General features: G+C 39.4%; 1 protein-coding gene across 1 annotated transcript in view; it reads left to right on the forward strand.

Annotated features, from left to right (window-relative positions):
* JADE3 (jade family PHD finger 3) overlaps nt 1-21833 on the forward strand; it is an 81606-nt gene that overhangs the window by 32300 nt on the left and 27473 nt on the right. Inside the window, exon 4 of the mRNA XM_012749719.3 lies at nt 20057-20247. Coding sequence (XP_012605173.1) covers nt 20057-20247 — 191 coding nt within the window. The remainder of the gene's footprint in view (nt 1-20056; nt 20248-21833) is intronic.

Genomic DNA, 21833 nt, shown 5'->3' on the forward strand with positions numbered 1-21833 from the left:
TCTGACTTCTTTTACTTAGCATGTTTTGGAAATTTACTCATGTTACATATATCAGCATTTCATTATTTTTTATGGCTGTTATGGATATACCACATTTTGTTAATCAATTCATCAGGTGATGAACATTTGGGTTGTTTCTGTGTTTTAGCTATTATGAAAAATGGTGCTGTGAACATTCTCATACACGTTTAGAGTGAACATATGTTTTCTTTTTTTTAATTATTTTTCAGAGTTTATTTAAACTTAGCTAAGGATTCTAGAAAGTCTTGTCATTTCTTTTTTTTTAATATATATTTTTTTAGCGTATTATGGGGGTACAACTGTTAAGGTTACATATATTGTCCATGTCCCCCCGCCCCCGTGGAGTAAGAGCTTCAAGCGTGTCCATCCCCCAAACGTTGCACATCTTACTCGTTGTGGTTGTATAGGCACATCCCCTCCTCCCCCATCCCACACTCCCGACACCCAATAAATGTTACTCCTATATGTCCACTTAGGTGTTGATCTGTTAATACCAATTTGCTGATGAGTACATGTGGTGCTTGTTTTTCCACTCTTGAGATACATCACTTAGTAGAATGGGTTCCAGCTATATCCAGGAATATACAAGAGGTGCTGTATCACCATTGTCACTTAAAGATGAGTAGTATTCCGTGGTATACATATACCACATTTTATTAATCCACTCATGAATTGATGAGCACTTGGGTTGTTTCCACAGCTTTGCAATTGTGAATTGTGCTGCTATATAAACATTGAGTGCAGGTATCTTTTACATAAAGTGACTTTTGATCTTTTGGGTAGATGCCCATTAGTGGAATTGCTGGATCAAATGGTAGATCTACTTGTATCGCTTTGAGGTATCTCCATATTGCTTTCCACAGAGGTTGAACTAGTTTGCAGTCCCACCAGCAGTGTAGGAGTGTTCCTCTCTCTCCGCATCCATGCCAGCATTTGTTGTTTGGGGACTTTTTGATAAAGGCCATTCTCACTGGAGTTAAGTGATATCTCACTGTGGTTTTGATTTCCATTTCCCTGATGATTAGAGATGTTGAACATTTTTTCATATGTTTGTTGGCCATTATTCTGTCTTCTTTTGAGAAGTTTCTGTTCATATCCTTTGCCCATTTTTTGATAGAGTTGTTTGATTTTTTTCTTGCTGATTTTCCTGAGTTCTAAATACATTCTGGTTATCAGCCCTTCATCAGATGTGTAGCTTGCAAAAATTTTCTCCCATTCTGTGGGTTGTCTGTTTGCTCTCTTGACAGTTTCTTTGGCTGTGCAGAAGGTTTTTAATTTGATCAGGTCCTATTTGTTTATTTTTGTTGCTGTTGTGATTGCCTTTGGGGTCTTCTTCATAAACTCTTTGCCTAGGCCAATGTCTAGAAGAGTATTTCCATCGTTTTCCTCAAGAATTCTAATAGTTTCACACCTAAGGTTCAAGTCTGTTACCCATCGTGAGTTGATTTTTGTGAGAGGTGAAAGGTGTGGGTCTTGTTTCAGTCTTCTACATGTGGCTATCCAGTCTTCCCAGCACCATTTATTGAATAAGGATTCTTTTCCCCAGTGTATGTTTTTGTCTGCTTTGTCGTAGATTAGTTGGCTATATGAGGATGGTTTTATATCTGGGTCTCTGTTCTGTTGCACTGGTCAATGTCCCTGTTCTTGTGCCAGTCCCAAGCTGTTTTAATGACTATAGCCTTTAGTATAGTTTGAAGTCTGGTAAATTGATACCTCCTATTTTGGTTTTGTTGCCCAGGATTGATTTTGCTATACAGGGTCTTCTCTGGTTCCATACGAAGCGTAAAATTATTTTTTCTATATCTGTGAAAAATGATGATGGTATTTTGATAGGGATTGTGTTGATTCTGTAGGTCACTTTGGGTAGTATAGACATTTTACCACTGTTGATTCTGCCGACCCACGAACATGGTATATATTCTTTCATCTGTTTACATCCTCTGCTATTTCCTTCTTCAGTGTTTCATAGTTCTCCCTGTAGAGGTCTTTTACCTCCTTAGTTAAATATATTCCAAGGTACTTTATTTTCTTTGTTGCTATTTTGAAGGGAATTGAGTCTTTGATTTGGTTCTTACTTTTACTGTTGTTGGCATATATGAATGCCTCTGATTTCTGTGTGTTAATTTTGTATCCTGAGACTTTACCAAATTCATTTATCAGATTAAGGAGTCTCATGGTTGAATCCTTGGGGTTTTCTAGGTATAATATCATGTCATCAGTGAAGAGTGAGAGTTTGATCTCTTCTGCTCCCATTTGGACGCCCTTAATTCCACTCTCTTTTCTGATTGCTGTAGCAAGGACTTCCAGCAATATGTTGAACAGAAGTGGAGATAGTGGGCAACCTTGTCTTGTTCCAGTTCTAAGTGGGAATGCTTTCAATTTTTCCCCATTCAGTATGATATTGGCTGTGGGTTTGTCATATATGACTTGTATCATTTTTGGTAAGCTCCATCTATGCCTATTTTGTTGAGCATTCTTATCATAAAAGGGTGTTGAATTTTGTCAAATGCTTTCTCTGCGTCTATTGAGAGGATCATATGGTCTTTGTTTTTGCATCTGTTTATATGTTGAATTACATTTATAGATTTGCATATGTTGAACCATCCCTGCATCCCTGGGATGAAGCCTACTTGGTTGTCATGGATTATTTCTTGACAAGCAACTGGATTTGATTGGCTAGGATTTTGTTGAGAATTTTTGCATCTATATTCATAAGGGATATTGGCCTGTAGTTTTCTTTTTTTGTTGCCTCCTTTCCTGGTTTTGGTATCAGGGTTATGTTCTCTTCTTAAAATGTGTTGTGGAGAATTCCATCCTTCTCGATGTTGTGGAATAATTTCTGCAGGATAGTCACCAGTTCTTCTTTCTAGATGTGGTAAAATACAGGTGTGAAACCATCTGGTCGAGGACTTTTCTTTTTAGGAAGGTTTTTTATTGCTGTTTCAATTTCAGTACTTGATATTGGTCTGTTCAGGAATTCTATTTCTTCCTGGTTGAGCCTAAGGAAGCTGTGTGCTTCTAAGAAATTGTCCGATTCCTCCACATTTTCCAGTTTGTGTGCATAGAGGTTTTTGTAGTATTCATAAATTATATCTTGTATCTCTGTGGCATCAGTTGTAATTTCTCCTTTATTGTTCCTGATGGAGCTTATTAGAGATTTTTCTTTTCTGCTTTTCATTAGTCTAGCCAATGGTGTGTCAATTTTGTTTATTTTTTCAAAGAACCAACTTTTTGTTTTATTAACCTTCCGTATAGTTTCCCTGTTGTCAATTTCGTTAAGTTCTGATTTGATCTTAATGATTTCACTTCTTCTGCTGGGTTTGGGGTGGGTCTGTTCTTCCTTTTCCAGCTCTTTCAGATGATTCATTAGGTTGTCTATTTGTGATCTTTTCGACTTTGGGATATAGGCATTTATGGAAATAAACTTTCCTCTCAGGACTGCTTTAGCTGTGTCCCACAGGTTTTAGTAACTTGTGTCACCTATGTCATTTAGTTCAAATAATCTTTTTATTTCCATCTTGATTTCCTCATTTATGAAGTGATCATTCAGCAGAAGGTTGTTTAGTTTCCATGACTTTGTGTAGAAATGAGGACTCCTGTTAGGATCAATTTCTACATTTATTCCACTGTGGTCTGAGAAGATACATGGTATAATTTCTATTTTTCTAAATTGTTTGAGACGTGCTTTGTGTCCTAGGATATGGTCAATCTTAGAGAATGACCCATGAGCTGATGAGAAGAACGTATATTCAGTGGTTTTGGGGTAGAATGGCCTGTAAATGTCAGTCAGGCCCATTTGTTCTAGGGTTCTGTTTAAGTCCATTATTTCTTTGTTGATTTTCTGTTTGGAGGATCTGTCCTGTGCTGTCAGTGGGGTGTTAAAGTCTCCAAGTATTATATGGTGGTGTTGTTTATCCATTTATTTAGATCCAGTAGAGTTTGATTTATGAATCTGGGTGCACCAAGGTTGGGTGCATATATATTTAGAATTGTTATGTCTTCTTGTTTAACTGTACCCTTCACCATTATATAGTGACCTTCTTTGTCTTTCATTACTTTTGTTGATTTAAAAGCTAAGTTATCTGTAATCAGCACCGCCATGCCAGCTTTCTTTTGGCTTCCGTTTGCTTGAAATATTGTTCTCCACCCCTTTACCTTGTCTGTATGCATCCTTGCAGGTTAGATGTGTTTCCTATAGGCAGCAGATACTTGGCTTGTGTTTTTTTATCCATTCAGCCAGCCTATGTCTCTTGAGTGGGGAGTTCAAGCCATTCACATTTATTGAGATAACTGATAGGTAGGGCAGATTTCTGTTCCTTATGTTGGGTTGAACTTTGTTGCTTTGTTTTCTCTCTCGAGCCATTGTAGTATCTCGGCTTTGATCTTTAGCTTTGAATAGATTTACATTCGTGAGTATTTATTGTGCTGATCCGTGAGTAACACTGTTTTGAGTACTTCTTGAAGGGCTGGTCTGTCTTCGTGAATTCCCTCAATCTTTGCTTATCTGAGAATGTCTTAATTTCTCCTTCATATACAAAACATAGTTTTGCAGGGAATAAGATTCTAGGCTGGACATTGTTCTGTTTCAGAAGAGTAAGATGGGGCCCCAGTCTCTCCTTGCTTGTAAAGTCTCAGTAGAGAAGTCTGGTGTTACTCGAATTAGCTTTCCCTTGTATGTTACTTGCTTCTTTTGTCTTACAGCTCTTAGAAGGGCCTCTTTAGTTGATATTTTGGTCAGTCTGATGACTGCATGTTGTAATATCTTCCTGTTTGCATTGAATATCCCAGGGGTCCTCTGGGCTTCTTGAACTTGTATATCGAGATTTTTAGCAAGGCCTGGGAAATTCTCCTCTATTACATCTTCAAATAGCTTATCTAACCCTTGAGTGTTTTCTTCTTCTCCTTCTGGTAACCCTATGACCCTCACATTAGGTTTCTTCACATAATCCCACATGTCTTGTAGGCTTTGCTCTTTTCTCTTGTTTCTCTGCTCTATCTCTGTCACTGATTTATTTAATTGGAAGGTGTTATCTTCAATCTCTGAGATTCTTTCTTCTGTTTGATCTACCCTGTTCTTGAGGCTTTCCACTGTATTTTGTCGTTCTCTGAATTGATTCTTCATTTCCAGGAGTTCAGTTAAACTTTTCTTCATTGTATCGATTTCTTTAGTGAATTTTTGTTCCAGGTCCTGGAGGCTTTTTGTGGTTTCTTTGTGTTGGTTATCGAGTTGTTCTTGCAAGTCGTGGAATTTTCTTATGATCTACATTTGAAATTGCTCTTTTGTCATTTACTTTGCCTGATTTTGGTTGATGTCCATTTCTAAGGGGCTGGTGCTCCTCTTTGGGGGTGTGTTTTCCGTTTGGTTCTTCATATTTCTGGAGTTCCTTCACTGATTTCTTCCCATGTCGATCAGTTGTTCCTTCTTTTCTTTAGGTTTTCGTTTCAGTATTCACAAGCCTTGTTTAGTTTCTGAGCCAGTAGGTGGTGTCTGTGGGTAAGAGTCGACCACTCCCTGTATGATGAGTCAGTAGGTGCCGTGAAAAGGGTGTGCAGAATGTCCTCCCTGTCGGTAGGTGGCGCTTGCTTGGAGGAACAGGCTACGCTGTTGTTTTGTGTCCTGTAACCAGCTCTTGTTCCTGTAGAGAGGCACTCTAGTGCCTCAGGTGGTGGGTGGGGCCCTGGGACTTCCAGGTGTGTCCTTTTCTCCCCCTCAGTGAGGACTGGTCTGGGAGTGAGTCTAAGCGGAACTCGGTTGTGTAAGCCTGCCCTCAGGCACCACCAGTGCGGTTAGCAGGGGTCAAGCTTCCTGGAAAAGCTGTCAGGGAGGGTCTGTAGTGGCCCGCTCAGTCAGAAAGTCTACATATGGGATGGGGCTGTCTGAGACCTGCAGTCTGGAGCAGTCCTCGCTGCTTTCCACCCTCCCCAACTCCACAGCTACTCCTGGGCCTCTGCCAGCAGGCCTGACCTCACGCCACCGGGCCTTCCCTGTCTGTGATACCGGCCGGGAGGTTCCATGCACAGGAACGCCACCTGGGCTGGCACAGGGACTCCCTTTGAGAGGAGGGTTGCCCTCTAGGATGCTGATCTGCCTCTGAAGGCACACGCACCTCAGTAGGCTGTTAGCATCTATCCCTTCTGTGTCCTGGGCACTGTGAGACCTGGGTGCACGGGATCTGGTCTGCAGGTCTGAACTCTGGGTCTCAGAGTTCAAAATATATCCCCACCAGGGAGAGGAGTGCCAGTCCCAATTCACCCACGGGGAGCCCAAGCTGGTTCTATGTCTCTCAGCCTCAGGGTCTGCCCCATTCTCCTGGGATCACTGGGCCTGCAGCTCCTGGGAGGGCTGGCGGGTGGGGAGCTCACTGTCTGAGTTCCCCTCAGTCAGCTGTAGTACCCGAAAAGGGAAGGTCCCGTTCCCTGGAGGTGCCTCTGGCTGGTGGCTATACTGTCTCTCTCGGCAGCCGCGGATAGGGTCGGGGGAGGGGAGAATGAAGCAATATGGTGCCTGCCTTGGAGCTCGGGTCTGTGCACAGGGAAGTGCTCTGCGGGATTTTGGAGCCTAGTGCGGCATCCGCTACAGGCTTACCGCTCACTGGTGGTGGCCGTCTCTGGGCTGGTGTCCGCAGGTCTCTCCACCCGCTGGGGAGCCCACTAGCAGTCCAAGATGCAAGGGAGGGGAAAGTTAACCACTTCAGATACCCTTGCTGCTGTTCTCCAGGCTGCTCCGGAGGTCTCTGCTTCCAGTTCTCCTCCGCAACCTCCTCCCGTGGAGTTTCCCGTGGTCTCAGGTACCCCTCCTTCCGACCCTCGTCTGATGTATGCTCGTCTTCTTGCTTCTTTTTTTCTAATTTCTGCTAAAATCTGTCTTTTCTGCAGAAACACTGTCTGGCAGTGTTTCCCATCTGCCATCTTGATCGACACTATGGACGTATGTTTTCATTCTTCTTGGGTACATACCTAGGAACATAATTGTTGAGTCATATGATAACTATCTTTAACATTTTGAGGAACTGTCAAACTGTTTTTTGTAGCATCTGCAACATTGTACATTCCTATCAGTAATGTATGAGGGTTCCATTTTCTTCACATCCTCACCAATACTTGTTATTGTCTTTTTGTAATAGCCATCCTAGAGAGTATGAAGTGTATCTCATTGTGATTTTGATGTGCATTTGCCTAATGGATAATGATATCAAGTGTCTTTTCTTCATGTGCTTTTTAGCCATTTGTATATTTTTTGATGAGAGCTTTTCCACTTTTTTATAAAGAGAGGTCTTTATTTGATCAGAAAATACAAGATTGTTCTTTTTTTCCTCTTCCTATGAAATGCTGCTGTTCAAACAGCCAGAGTGAATTGTCTCAGTTTACTTCTTTAAGTCTCATCACATTCACTTAAGTATGTATGTCCTCGGCTGCTGAAAATCTGTTTGGGAAAAAACTCAAACCATGTTTTGTTTTGTTTTTCTTCATCTGCTTTTACATCACAACAATCATCAGCACAGAAGACTTCTGTGACCAAATCTGGAGGGTTTTCCCTACACACCAAGCAGCAGACATCAGCTGGGTGTCCTCTAATTCAGTTCCAACACTATCTACCTGAAGATAGCATCAGATCCCACAGGGTGAGGGCTCAGTCCCCAAAACTGCTCCCCCTACCCCAGATACCATCATAAGTTCAGGCCTCCAGAACTTCTGACCTACTGGCTTCAAGTTGGGGTTCCCATGTCCCCCTCTTTGGATTCTATTAGTTTATTGGAGCAGCTCACAGAACTCATTTATGTTTACTGGTTTGTTATGAAGGATATTACAAAGGATACAGACAAAGAGATGTGGAGGGCAAGGTATAGGGAAAGCAATGTGGAGCTTCCATGTCCTGCCTGGGCATGCCACCCTCCAGGAACCCCCACATGTTCAGCTATCTAGAACCCTATCCTTTTGGGTTTTTATGGAAGCTTCAATGCCTTCATTACATAGGCATGATTGATTAAACTATTGGCCATTGGTGGTCAACTTAAATCTTCAGCCTCTCTCCCTTCCCTGGAGGTTGAGGATGGGGCTGAAAGTCCCACCTCTCTAATCCTGCCTCAGTCTTCCAGTGACCAGACCCATCCTGAAACTATCAGTCAATATTAGCATACCAAAAGACAGCACTTAGGAGATTCCAAGGATTTTAGAAGTTGTATGCCATGAAACAGGACGAAAACCAAATATGTATTTCACAATATCACACTGACCCTTTAGTGAACAGGGCAACAAAGTTCCCTGACCTGCAATGTTCTAGAATGTCCCGTTTTTATATACTGCATCTGCACACACCTCATATATATATCTTCTTTGGAAAAATTATTCAGATCCTTTGCCCATTTTTAGAATTATTGCCTTTTTATTGTTGAGTTGTAAGAGTTCTTTATATATTCTGGACAGAATATGTAAATATGTCTCTTATCAGAAATATGATTTGCAAATATTTTCTCCCATTCGTTGTCTTTTTACTATCATAATGGTATCCTTAGGGTAAAAAAAAAAGTTTTTAATTTTGATGAAGTCTAGTTTATCTAGTTTTTTCTTTGGTTTCTAATTTTTTCCTTTTGATGTCTTTTCTAAGAAATATCTAAGAAACATTGCCTAAACAAAGGTCGTGAAGTTTTAAACCTATATTTTCTTCTAAGAATTTTATAGTTTTATCTCTTACATTTAGGTCTTTGATCCATTTGAGTTAATTTTTGTAGATGATATGAGGTATTAGGAGTCCAACTTCGTTCCTTTACATGTGGATATCCAGTAGTCCCAGCATCATTTGTTGAGCAGCTTCCTTTGTGAAAGTGATAAACAGTATATCCCAAACCCTACCTACCCTTGATTCCATGTATTCATTATAAACCAGGCTGCTATGGAAGAAAGCATAGTTATTGAATCAGCAAGAAATCCTACTTCTATGTTTTGAAATCTCAGTTCTTTTCATTTAAATCCTCTCTCTCACAAATCTACCAAGGTGACTTTTTAAAGGTTTTTCCTACTTTGAGATGCTAATTTCTCTACTTTATGCTTCCCTCTGTCCAAATATGAGAAGACTTCAAAAAGTTCATGGAAAATAGAATTAAAAGATAAAAATAAAAAATATAAACTTTATTTCTCAATATAAGCTCCATCAGGTTCAACATATTTTAAAGCAATAATACCAGCCACTTAGTCCATCCCTAAAGAACTGAGGGCCCTGGGAATTTAACCATGTCAGCTCAGTCTTTTTAACATTATTAATTGAAGAAAAATGGATGCCCTTTAAAGATTTTTTAAGATTAAGAAACAAAAAGAAGTCATAAGGAGCAAAATTGGGACTGTAGAGTGGATGCCTAATGATTTCTTCTAATGTAACTGCTATGTAAATGTTCCATAACAACCCCTTGCAATAATTACTTTTAGATTTAAAACTAATGTCTCACCTTCAGTGATCATGTATTACTATGTTAATTAATAATTATTCAATTGTAAAAAGTATTCCTGCCTTCCAAACTTTAAAAATTATAAATCAGAGTACATTAGAAGCATGATGACATTCCTAATTCTGTGCTAAAGGTTTTTAATAAAGAATGTTATAGCAGTTCATAATAGTATGTGAAAAATATCAAAATATAAAAACAAAATATTTGAAAATATTATTTTGGGTTGGCTCCCCCTATTAGTTTTAGTAAAATTAAAACCCAATCGGTTATTTTATTTTCTACTGATGAAAGCCTTACTTCTATGGAGAAAATACTCAAAAACATAAGTCTGTTAGAGAAATTTAAAAATGAATTTAATGTAATATTAATACTATAGTTATTTAAGTTAAAACATACTTGAAAATATTGGGAAATAATTCTTTATATATTAGGATAAGCAAATTGTTATAACAAACATCCCCCAAAAGTCTCAGCATCTTAGCATAATGAAGTCTTTATTTCTTGTACATGTCTCCACCCAATGTAGGTTTGGGATGTGGATCCCCTTTATCCCACACAGTCATTCAGGGACACAGGCTGTTTTTATGAGTGGCACCTTTTATCTGCTAGGTCCTTTTCCATTCTCTTCTCTACCCTCAAACTTCTGACTCCAGTCAGCAAGAAAAGAAAAGACAGAGTGTGGAGGATTGTGCAGTTGGGTTTGGGGGAGCTGGGCATTGAGGTGGCTTATCTACTCACATGTCATTAGCCAGAACTCACTCATATGGCCCATCTAACTGCAAAGGAAGCTGGGGAATGCAGTCTTGCTCTGTGCCCAGGTGGAAATGGAAACAGAGTTTGATTTACACATAGCATTTCTCTCTGCAACTCTTTGATAGTGACATTACAAACTCAAAGCTACATGAGCATAGGAACCTTACTGGTTTTATTTACCACTGTAACCCACTGTAGTGGATGATGGCACCACCCAGATTTCTATATAGTCTTAGGATCTCTCTACCTGGTCTGTCAGCAGGATAGTTTGACTTTTTGCAGGCAGCTCAGGGCTCCAAAATTGAATGTTCTAAGAGATAAGAAGTGGAAGCTGCTAGTGTCAAGGCCTGGGCTCAAAAACTGGCACAGTATTACTTCCACTGGGAAATAGACCCCATTTCTCAACAAAAGAAGTGTCAAAGGATTTGTGACTATCTTCAATCCCCTAAAGTAGTAATATTTTTAATGTTTGTATTTGAGTTATGTATCATTTTTTCCCCCAGAAACAGGGTCTTGCTATGTTGCCCAGGCTGGACTTAAGTCCTGGGCTCAAGTGATCCTCCCACCTCAGCCTTCTGAGTAGCTGGGAGTACAGGTGTGCACCACTGTGCCCAGCTTGAGTTAATTGTCTTATTGCTTATAGACAGATTAATCAGTCAGCTACAGAAACTTAAGTATTAATAAAACTAAAGTACACACCTCCTTTTTATTTATTACCTAATTTACAAGGTTGTCAAAATGTTTTAACATTTTATTTCCTAATGGGCTTAGAGAAGTAATTTTGGATGTATATAAACTAATTTACCTGATCCTTGGGTGCTAGAATTACTCTACTCATGCTATAGTACTGAAAAGGGGGGTTTGGGGGGACCTACAAGAGAGTAGGTGGAGAAAATCCTTTCAGAATCTTTGTTCTGGCTTTCTGAGTAGGTTTTCCCTTCTGTCTCATGGTCCTTTCTGCAGTTACCCTCTGTTGGTTTAGTGTAGTGTGTGTATGTGGTGAGGGGAGGGTTACAGAGATTACAGAACCAGCTTGCACTGTAAGTTATAGCTGCTTAGGTAAGTATTGACTACTACTACAAGGAATTTTCTGGAAATAAATTTAACAAATAAAGATATTGTTAACCCTATTACATGTCTCTAGGTAGACCATGGATGATTTTGACACTACTCAATAGTAAACAACAAGCTCCAGGTAGTATTTTTTAGGTTTTCATTTGTATATTTTAATCAGTTTCTATTGCAGTAAGATTCCAATGGAAGGAAAGCAATGCTTCATTTTTGGTTGAAAGTAAACATATATTATAAGTTGTATGATACACATTGATTAATGATGTATTTACTGTTTGTGTGAGAGTATGTATATTTTTGAATTATAGATGAACTATTGACTTATAAAAACAAAAATAATCAAAATATAAAACATTAACTTTATAGTACATATGCTTATACACATATGTACATCTGTATATGTAAATAAATGAGATTATTCTGTAACTTGCTTTTTTCACGTAATATATACTTCTATGTCATTAATAAAACTGAAATAGGAAATTATTAGATACAGATAGGCCCCTTTTTTCGCCTTAGAATATAAACTCTGGACTTAATTGGCTATGGAGAGCAATATTTCTACACTAAACTCCAGACTCAGATACACAATTTTCAATTCAACATTTCCACTTGGATGTCCAGTAAATATCTCAGACTAAAAATGTCCCAAACTTGAACTATTGATCTTCCCAAACCAGTTCTATCTGTAGTTTTCCAAGTCTAACTGATAGAAAATCCATCCTTCCAGTGTGTCTTTTCAGGTTTTCAAACAAAAATCCATAGCATCATATTTTTTTTTTTTTGAGACACAGTCTCGCTTTGTTGCCCAGGCTAGAGTGAGTGCCGTGGCGTCAGCCTCGCTCACAGCAACCTCAATCTCCTGGGGTCAAGCAATCCTACTGCCTCAGCCTCCCAAGTAGCTGGGATTACAGGCATGCGCCACCATGCCCGACTAATTTTTTCTATATATATTAGTTGGCCAATTAATTTCTTTCTATTTATAGTAGAGACGGGGGTCTCACTCTTGCTCAGGCTGGTTTCGAACTCCTGACCTCGAGCAATCCACCCGCCTCAGCCTCCCAGAGTGCTAGGATTACAGGCGTGAGCTGCCGCGCCTGGCCCATAGCATCATCTTTGATTCTTCATTGTCTTATACTCATATTCAGTATAACAGGAGAGCCTCTTGATTCTACTTTCAAAATATATCCAGATTTCATATAGTAAGTCAAAGGAAGAACATCCCTAATGATAAGTGGGTACACAAACCTGCCTCCCACTCCACTGCTGTATTTGGTCATCTAGGCCTCTCCTACCTCCCCCTACTCTCCTCACCCCACTCTTCCCACACTTCCTTTTCCATTTGCTTTCAATTATGATAATTTAGTAAGGAGCACGATGTGCAGGCCACTTGCATACACATGTTTATCTTATTTAATGTTTAAAGCAGTCCTTTGGCGGTTGTTCCACTTACTATTACTGATAGTAAACTGCCCCCAAACTTAGCAGCTTAGAGCAACTGTGTTATCATTCTCATGGATTCTGTGGGTCAAGAAATCAAGACAGGTGTGGGTCCTGTTTTAGCCTTCTACAGGTGGCTATCCAGTTTTCCCAGCACCATTTATTGAAAAGGGATTCTTTTCCCCAGCGTATGTTTTTGGACACAGAGGGGATGACTTGTCTCTGCTTTACAGTGTCTAGGGCCTCATCTAGAAGACTCAAAGCTAGGGTCTAGAATGATCTGAAGACTTATTCACAAGTATGTCTAATAGCCCATCTCTGACATCATCAGACTTTTTATAGACTTCAGGCACAGGGCTCCAAATGCATGTGTTCCTGCAAACCAGGTGAAGTCTATATTCCATTTTATGACCCAGTCTTGCAGTTCTCATAGCATCACTTCTATTGGTCAAAACAATCACAAGCCCTCAAAAGGAGAGTTTGAAACAGACTTAATCACTTGATGAGGGAGTAACAAAGTCACATTATAGAAGAGCATGTAGGATTTGGAAAATACCATCTGCCACAGAGTTTATAATTTTCATAGATGAGCCATGGAGGTTTGGAAAGAAATGGTCATCCCAGAGTGGCAAGATTAACAACGGGCATCTTGGGAAACTACTCCTGGAGATATTATTACAAGTAACTAGAGCCCGAGGCGGGCAGATCGCTCAAGGTCAGGAGTTCAAAACCAGCCTGAGCAAGAGCAAGACCCTGTCTCTACTAAAAAATAGAAAGAAATTAATTGGCCAACTAAAAATATATATGAAAAAAAATTAGCTAGGCATGGAGCCGCATGCCTGTAGTCCCAGCTACTCGGGAGGCTGAGGCAGAAGGATCACTTGAGCCCAGGAGTTTGAGGTTGCTATGAGCTAGGCTGATGCCACAGCACTCTAGCCCAGGCAAAAAGTGAGACATTGTCTCAAAAAAAAAAAAAAGTGACTGGTAGCCAGTTAGTTTTTAAGGGATTTTATTTCAAGCCTTTAAAAAATCTGAGGTTGTAGTATTTATTTGTGTAGTTTCTACAGTGTTCACAAATGATTCTAATCCACTCATTAGGAAATATAGCATAGTCTCTACCTGTCAAAGAGTCACTGGAGAGTCACTTTGCACAGGACACTGGAAGAGGCCATAATCAGGTCAGAGTGGAGGCAGTTTCTTTTTTTTTTTTTTTTTTTGAGACAAGAGTCTCGCTTTGTTGCCCAGGCTAGAGTGAGTGCCGTGGCATCAGCCTAGCTCACAGCAACCTCAAACTCCTGGGCTCAAGCAATCCTCCTGCTTCAGCCTCCTGAGTAGCTGGGACTACCGGCATGCGCCACCATGCCCGGCTGATTTTTTTCTGTATATATTAGTTGGCCAATTAATTTCTTTCTATTTATATAGTAGAGACGGGGTCTCCGTCTTGCTCAGGCTGGTTTCGAACTCCTGACCTCAAGCAATCCACCCGCCTCGGCCTTCCAGAGTGCTAGGATTACAGGCGTGAGCCACTGCGCCCAGCCCAGTTTCATTTTTATTGCCTCCTCAGTGGCACAGCAGTATCCACATGGGCCAGTGATAGTGCTGTTCTGGCTTTTTTTCTATGGAGCTAAGCAGGTATAGTTGTGGATCCTTTCACCAAAGGCCAGTCATCCAAAAGTTATTACAACATTCATTTATACTCAAGCATCTAAACTGAAAGCTGCATTTGCCTCATCGTAACAAAATTATTCACACCTCAAGGCTTGTGAACTTTTGCTGATTTGGTCAGTGGTCCGGTGACCATTCAGAGTGTCTCTATACCTAATACATAATAGCCAAAAAAGAAAATCATCCAGGGATAATCCTGAGACTTTCTCCAGCTGCAGCAACATTATATATACTTGCAGATATTAAAGCTGTTTTTTTAAAAATCCCAAAAAGGTATTTTTTTTTTATTTCAGCATATTATGGGGGTACAAATGTTAAGGTTATGTATATTGCCCATGCCCCCCCTCCCACCCACCCGATACCCGATAAATGTTATTCCTATATGTCCACTTAAGTGTTGATCCATTAATACCAATTTGCTGGTGAGTACATGTGGTGCTTGTTTTTCCATTCTTGAGATACATCACTTAGTAGAATGGGTTCCAGCTCTATCCAGAAAAATACAAGAGGTGCTATATCACCATTGTTTCTTAAAGCTGAATAGTACTCCATGGTATACATATACTACATTTTATTAATCCACTCATGTATTGATGGGCACGTGGGTTGTTTCCACACCTCTGCGATTGTGAACTGTGCTGCTATGAACATTCAAGTGCAGGTGTCCCATTTGTAGAGTGTCATTTGATCTTTTGGGTAGATGCCGGTAGTAGAAAAAGGTATTTTTTTACTAATTCTCATAGACCTTCCCCTCTGTCCTTATAAATACAGTAGTTTCTCCTTGCGAATTTATATTAACTTCACATTTTACCCATGTGTTTCCTTGCATTTGGTATTACTGTTTCAGTATATATTTTTTTATTGTCAGGCAGTCCTTAGCTTCAGACCTTTTTAGTTCAAGATACATATGGAAAGATGAGTGAGATGACATCATCATCATTATCATAAAATTTGCATTGAAGTATAATATCCACACAGGAAAGTATATAAAACATAACTGTATAGCTCAAGGAATTTTCACAAATTAAGTATATTAATTTAACTGCCACCCAGATCAAGAAATAAAAACATTACCAACACCCCAGAAGCCTGCCTTCTGCTCCCTGCCAGTAACTGACCTTCCTTACCCTAGGTAATTATTTTGCCAGTTTTTGAACTTCTTATAAATAGAATCCTACAGCATATATTCATTTGAGACTGGATTGTTTATCATTATGATCATGTGATCCATCCATGCTGTTACATGTAGTAGTTCATTTTCACTTCTATATCATATTTTATTGTGTGACTATGCCACATTTTATTTATCCATTCTGCTCTGTATACATATTTGGGTTGTTTCCAGTTTTAACTGTTATAAAAATGATGACAGGCCGGGCGCGGTGGCTCACGCCTGTAATCCTAGCACTCTGGGAGGCCGAGGCGGGCGGATTGCTCAAGGTCAGAAGTTCAAAACCAGCCTGAGCGAGACCCCGTCTCTACCATAAAAATAGAAAGAAATTAATTGGCCAACTAATATATATAATATAAAAATCAGCCGGGCATGGTGGCGCATGCCTGTAGTCCCAGCTACTCGGGAGGCTGAGGCAGCAGGATCGCTTGAGCCCAGGAGTTTGAGGTTGCTGTGAGCTAGGCTGATGCCACGGCACTCACTCTAGCCTAGGCAAGAAAGCGAGACTCTGTCTCAAAAAAAAAAAAACAAAAAAAAAAAAAAAAATGATGACAGCATTTTTATTCATCTTTTGGTATGCACATATGGATGTTTTTGTTAAGTGCATACCTAGGAATGGATTTGTTAGGTCATAGGGTACGTATATGTTCAATCATAATATCTGCTGCCAAAGTGGTTATACCCATTCACACTCCCGCCAGCAGAGTATGAGAGGTCTATTTGCTCTTTCTTACCAACATTTAGTATTTTCAACTTTTGGTAAGTCTTTTTAAGTTTAACCATTCTGGTACATACTTGTGATTTCAGTTTGTATTTCTGTGATAGCTAATGAGGTTAAGAACCTTTTAAAAGTTTGTGACAGGGCACACTGTAATACGAGCACTTTGAAAGGCTGAGACGGGAGGATCACTTAAGGCCAGAAGTTCAAGACCAGCCTGGGCAGCATACCAAGACCCCATCTCTACAAAAAATAGAAACATTAGCCAAGCATGGTGATGCACGCCTGTAGTCCCAGCTACTCAAGAGGCTGAGGCAGGAGGATCGCTTGAGCCCAGGAGTTGGAGGTTGCAGTGAGCTATGATGATGCCATGGCACTCTAGCCCAGGCAACAGGGCAAGAACTTGTCTCAAAAAAAAAAAAAAATTGGAAAATAAAAGTTTATTTGCCGTCTGGATAGCTTACTTGTAAAGTGTCTATTTAAATTTTTTGCCAATTTTTAAGTTGATTATCTTTTTCTAATTAATTTTTAAGTTTATTATATATAATAGATGTAAGTCCTTTGTTGTCTATATGTAATTGAAAGTATCTTCTCTATTCCATGGATTACCTTTTCACTCTTTTTTTTTTCCTTTTTTATTTTCTTTTGCAGAGACAGAGTCTAGCTCTGTCGCCTAGGCTGGAGTGCAGTGGCACAGTCATATCTCACTGCAGCCTCAAACTTCTGGGCTCAAGCGAAGAGATCCTCCTGCCTCAGCCTCCCGAGTGGACTACAGGCATGGGCAACCATACCAGACTAACTTTTTTTATTTTTTGTAGAGACAGGATCTCACTATAATGCCCAGGCTGGCTTCAAACTCCTGGCCTCAAGCAGTCCTCCTGCTTTTGCCTCCCAAAGTGCTGGGATTACAGACTTGAGCCACAGCAACCAGCCTTTTTTACTTTCTCAATTCTGTCTCCCCCCCCCCCAGAATATTCAGAATATTACGGGGGTACAAACGTTTTGATTACACGAATTGTTTTTGTACAGTTTGAGTCAAAGTTGTGTGTCCGTCACCCATATAGTGTGTATTGTACCTATTAGGTGTGAATTTACCCATTCCCTACTTCCCCCTCCCACCTGCTTGATTTCCATTGATTTGTATCTTTTGATAAGCAAAAGTTCTAGTTTAGTTTTTCGGTCTCTTCCTTTATGGTTAATGAATGGCTTTTGTGTCTTATTTAAAATATGTTTGCCTACCATAAGATCATAAATATATACTCTGTTTTCTCCCAGAAGCTTAATAAACATATGAGTTTAATTCAAGAACATTTATAGTCTATCTTGTTGCATGTAGAATTTGAGGCAATTGAGATGAATAGTTAGCAAAATAGTCTTCTTTTTAGAAAAAGATGATTCTTAAAAGAAAAATGGATGTTCTATAATTACCTTGTAGGCCATGCAACAAAGAAACACAGCATATTTAATCTCGTAGTCTCTGCAGAATTCATATGTATGTCCTGCCCTTTTCAGTTGGGTTTGTTTCCGTTGGAAGCAGGCTTCTAGCAGTTCCCAAAATTTTAGCTTCAATTAATATTTGAGGTTTCTGCATTTTTCTTCAAATATTTGTTGCTTTTGGCTTTAAAAACTACGTATGGGCTGGACGCAGTGGCTCACGCCTATAATCTTAGCACTCTGGGAGGCCGAGGCGGGCAGATTATTTGGGCTCAGGCGTTTGAGACCAGCCTAAGCAAGAGGGAGACCCTGTCTCTACTAAAAATAGAAAGAAAATTAGCTGGACAACTAAAAAATATATAGAAAAAATTAGCCAGGCATGGTGGCACATGCCTGTAGTCCCAGCTACTTGGGTAGCTGAGGCAGAAGGATCGCTAGAGCCCTGGAGTTTGAGGTTGCTGTGAGCTAGGCTTATGCCAGGGCACTCTACCCTGGGCAACAGAGTGAGACTCCATCTCAAGAAAAAAAAAAAAAAAACTACGTATGGTAGGAAAATTAAAATGTGCAAATATGTGTAGTTATTGATGTTATTCAGGTTATATTATTTGGAATTATAGGCTCTTGGAATAATGCTTAGGTAGAAATACTCTCTACATTTATAGGGCGGACTAGGCCTACATATATTTACATGTATTCATAGGAATATGTTTATGAATCCTTCTGCATATATAATGACTCTAGTAAAGAAACTAGCTCCAGAAGACTTCTAGCGAAATAACTTTCGTTATTTTATGATGACATATGTGTATCTATTTCTTTCCGTGTTTTTTTTGTTTCTTTCTTTCTTTCTTTTTTTTTTTTTTAGATGGCCTACCCATTCTTTGAAATTGCCAGGGAATAATAATCCGGATTGTCTCTTGGTTAAATTCTCTGATGCTTCATGCAGTATTTAAACCATTAGTTGTAGGATCATTTGTTGACATGAAAAACTTATTTCTTTCTTTGCTTGGTGTCCTTGCCTTGGGCTTTTGGATGTTAGGAGGGGTGAGGTGAAGTATAGATTTGGTTGGGCCTGCTAGAGAAGTTAATACAAGAGTGGGAATCCCATCATGTTACCTGGGCTCAGATTTATGGTTGTTGTTGTTTATGGTTGGGAAATGCCTTGAGTGTGTATAACTCCATGGCCTCTTGGCTTTAATTCATTTGAATATTGAAAATAATAAGTAATATAACAACAATGACATTATTAAGCATCTATTAATATTTTTACTATTCCCCATGCCAAACACTTTATTTTATTTATTAATTTTTTTTTTTTTTTGAGACAGAGTCTCGCTTTGTTGCCCAGGCTAGAGTGAGTGCCGTGGCTCAGCATAGCTCACAGCAACTTCAAACTCCTGGACTCAAGCAATCCTGCTGCCTCAGCCTCCCGAGTAGCTGGGACTACAGGCATGCGCCACCATGCCCGGCTAATTTTTTCTATATATATTAGTCGGCCAATTAATTTCTTTCTATTTATAGTAGAGACAGGGTCTCGCTCTTGCTCAGGTTGGTTTCGAACTCCTGACCTCAAGCAATCCGCCTGCCTCGGCCTCCCAGAGTGCTAGGATTACAGGTGTGAGCCACCACACCCAGCCCCAAACACTTTATATATTTCATATAATTGTCATAATAGTCCTACAAATTTGGTATTATGTTTATCATAATTTATGATTGTTATCCCTACTTTTTAGCTAAGAAATTAATTATTAATTAATATTTAATAGCAATATTAAATATTAATTAATATTAATTATTTATCGATAATAAATTATTGTATAGGTAATTAAATTAAGTAATTGCCCAGGATCATTACACTAATGAATGACAGAAAAAAACAGGCCTGTGTGTATAAAGTCTGTACTCTTACCACCATCCAGTATTGTCGCCATGGTAGAAAATCATTAATTTCACTGGAATACATCTTTGGTATAGGATATGGGTGTGCCTTTGTAAAGATATTGCCCCTCCCAGGATTCCCCTTCTAAATAAACTTGGTGGCCATTGCACCAAGAGCACACTAATGCAGCAACATTTTATTAGAATGAATGGTAGTAAAGACCCAGGATCTACAAAGGGGAATGAAGACTTGTTTGTCAGCAAGTTCACAGCAGACGACAGAACAATTTGTAGAATCATTTGCTTTCTAGAAAGGGTTCTGCCAAACCTCCCAGAGGGCAAAGCAAGACATTTATCCAGCATCCAAGTCCACTGTATGGCTTGAGTGCTGTTGGGCCCATCTGGTCAGTGCTTGGAATCTGTCCTTTGTTGATTGTTACCAATGTCTTTCTCTTACTTTTCTAGGATTATAGCCGAGAAGGCAAAGGATGTTCTGTTTATCCGGCCCCGAAAGTACATCAGCTGTTCCAGCCCAGAGACCGCAGAGCCTGGCTACATCAACATCATGGAGTTGGCATCATCTGTGTGCCGCTACGACCTAGATGACATGGATATCTTCTGGCTTCAGGAACTCAATGAAGACCTTGCAGAAATGGGTATGTTCTTTTCTCACAAGTAAGTTGTGCCTTGGCTTAACTTGACTCACAATTTTTTCAGGTTGTCAGGACCCTTTAACTTGCTTTCATTTTGTTGCTTCCTTTCTTTTCTGGATTTTTCATTTATTTTTCTCTTTTATCTTATCTTAATGAGGTATTTCTTCAAATGCATAAATATGTCAAAATAGAGCAGTAACATTTAAATATGACCTCTTTTTTCCTCATTCACAGTAAATAGCCCAAATCGGGGATGGCATGCAGGTTTCACGAGGTTGTTTACCAATTCTGAGTGTGAGAATGGTCGTGACCAATTGAACTTACGGTTGAGAAGGAATTTGAAGCCAATTCCTTGCTCAACCCTGAAAAGCACTCTGATCAGTGAGCAGGGCCAAAGGTAGAGGCCCCTCTGCCCAGGGGTGTTGGAGAAAAGCTCTAGCTTTAGCATTGGGCAGTACCACCGCAACTGACCACAGTTGCTGTGCCAGTACCCTTTAATGAAGGACGTATAATTTTGCTGCCTGAAAAAAGAAGAATGGCAGGCCTATGGCAAAACAGCCCTAAAACTGTTCTTAGCTACTTCCAGTGAGTTCTAGAGTTGTCACACAGATTTCAAAAAAGAAAATAAAATTAAGCAAAAATAAACAAACAAAAATCTTGGAAGTATACATAATAATTTTAAGTAAATATCTGCTATGCAGTACCATACCAGCAAGGCTAGGAAATGTCAGACTGAAAGGAAACTCACTTTATTCTTACACACAGCGCTAGTTCACTTGTTTTCAGTCTAAGCAGTGTTCAGGTCCAATTTTTCCTGTGGAACTGTGAGTGTTTTGTAAGTTTCCATATGAGATATGGTGAAGGATACATTTGATTTCATTTTTGTTTGAATCGCATTTGTTCATTGTTAGTACAAGGATCAGTGGTTTTTCTTTTCTTCCCTGTCCCTTCTTTTTTATTTGTTTCTTTCAAGGCTGGTATGTGAATGCACATGAATAAAAAATTAAAATTGTATTAAATCCAGTTTGGCATGGCGATGGTGTTTATCCTGCCAGTAACCAATACTCATTCCTTGATTTTTCAACCTTTGTTTTATGCCTTCTCTTGCTCTGCCCTCTAAGAGGAGACGGGGGTAATCAATTTAAGGTGGGAACCACAAAGAGAAGGGAATAAAAGACTGACAGAAGGAAGGTCAAAGTATGAGGGCATAATCAATTGGACTGATGGCTCAATATGCAGTTATATTTATGATGCATATTTCATATGTAGACATTGCAATCATTACGATGCTGCCTTTGACATGAAACCACCTTATAAAGAGGTCCCTTTGGTATTTTACAATTACTTCCCTTTGGATGAGTTTTTAAATAAACTTTTTATTTTGGAATAGTTTGATTTATGGAAAAGTTGCACAATTAGTGCAGAGAGTTCCCATAAACTGCTCATGCAATTTCAGTACCCATAATGTTAACATCTTACTTTACCATGGTACATTTATCAAAACAAAGAAACCAACACAGGTACGTTACTATTAACTAAATGTCGGACTTTACTGGAATTTCACTTATGACCTTTTTCTATTCCAGGAT

Source organism: Microcebus murinus, chromosome X (genome assembly GCF_040939455.1).
Source record: "Microcebus murinus isolate Inina chromosome X, M.murinus_Inina_mat1.0, whole genome shotgun sequence".
Classification (NCBI taxonomy): Eukaryota; Metazoa; Chordata; class Mammalia; order Primates; family Cheirogaleidae; genus Microcebus; species Microcebus murinus.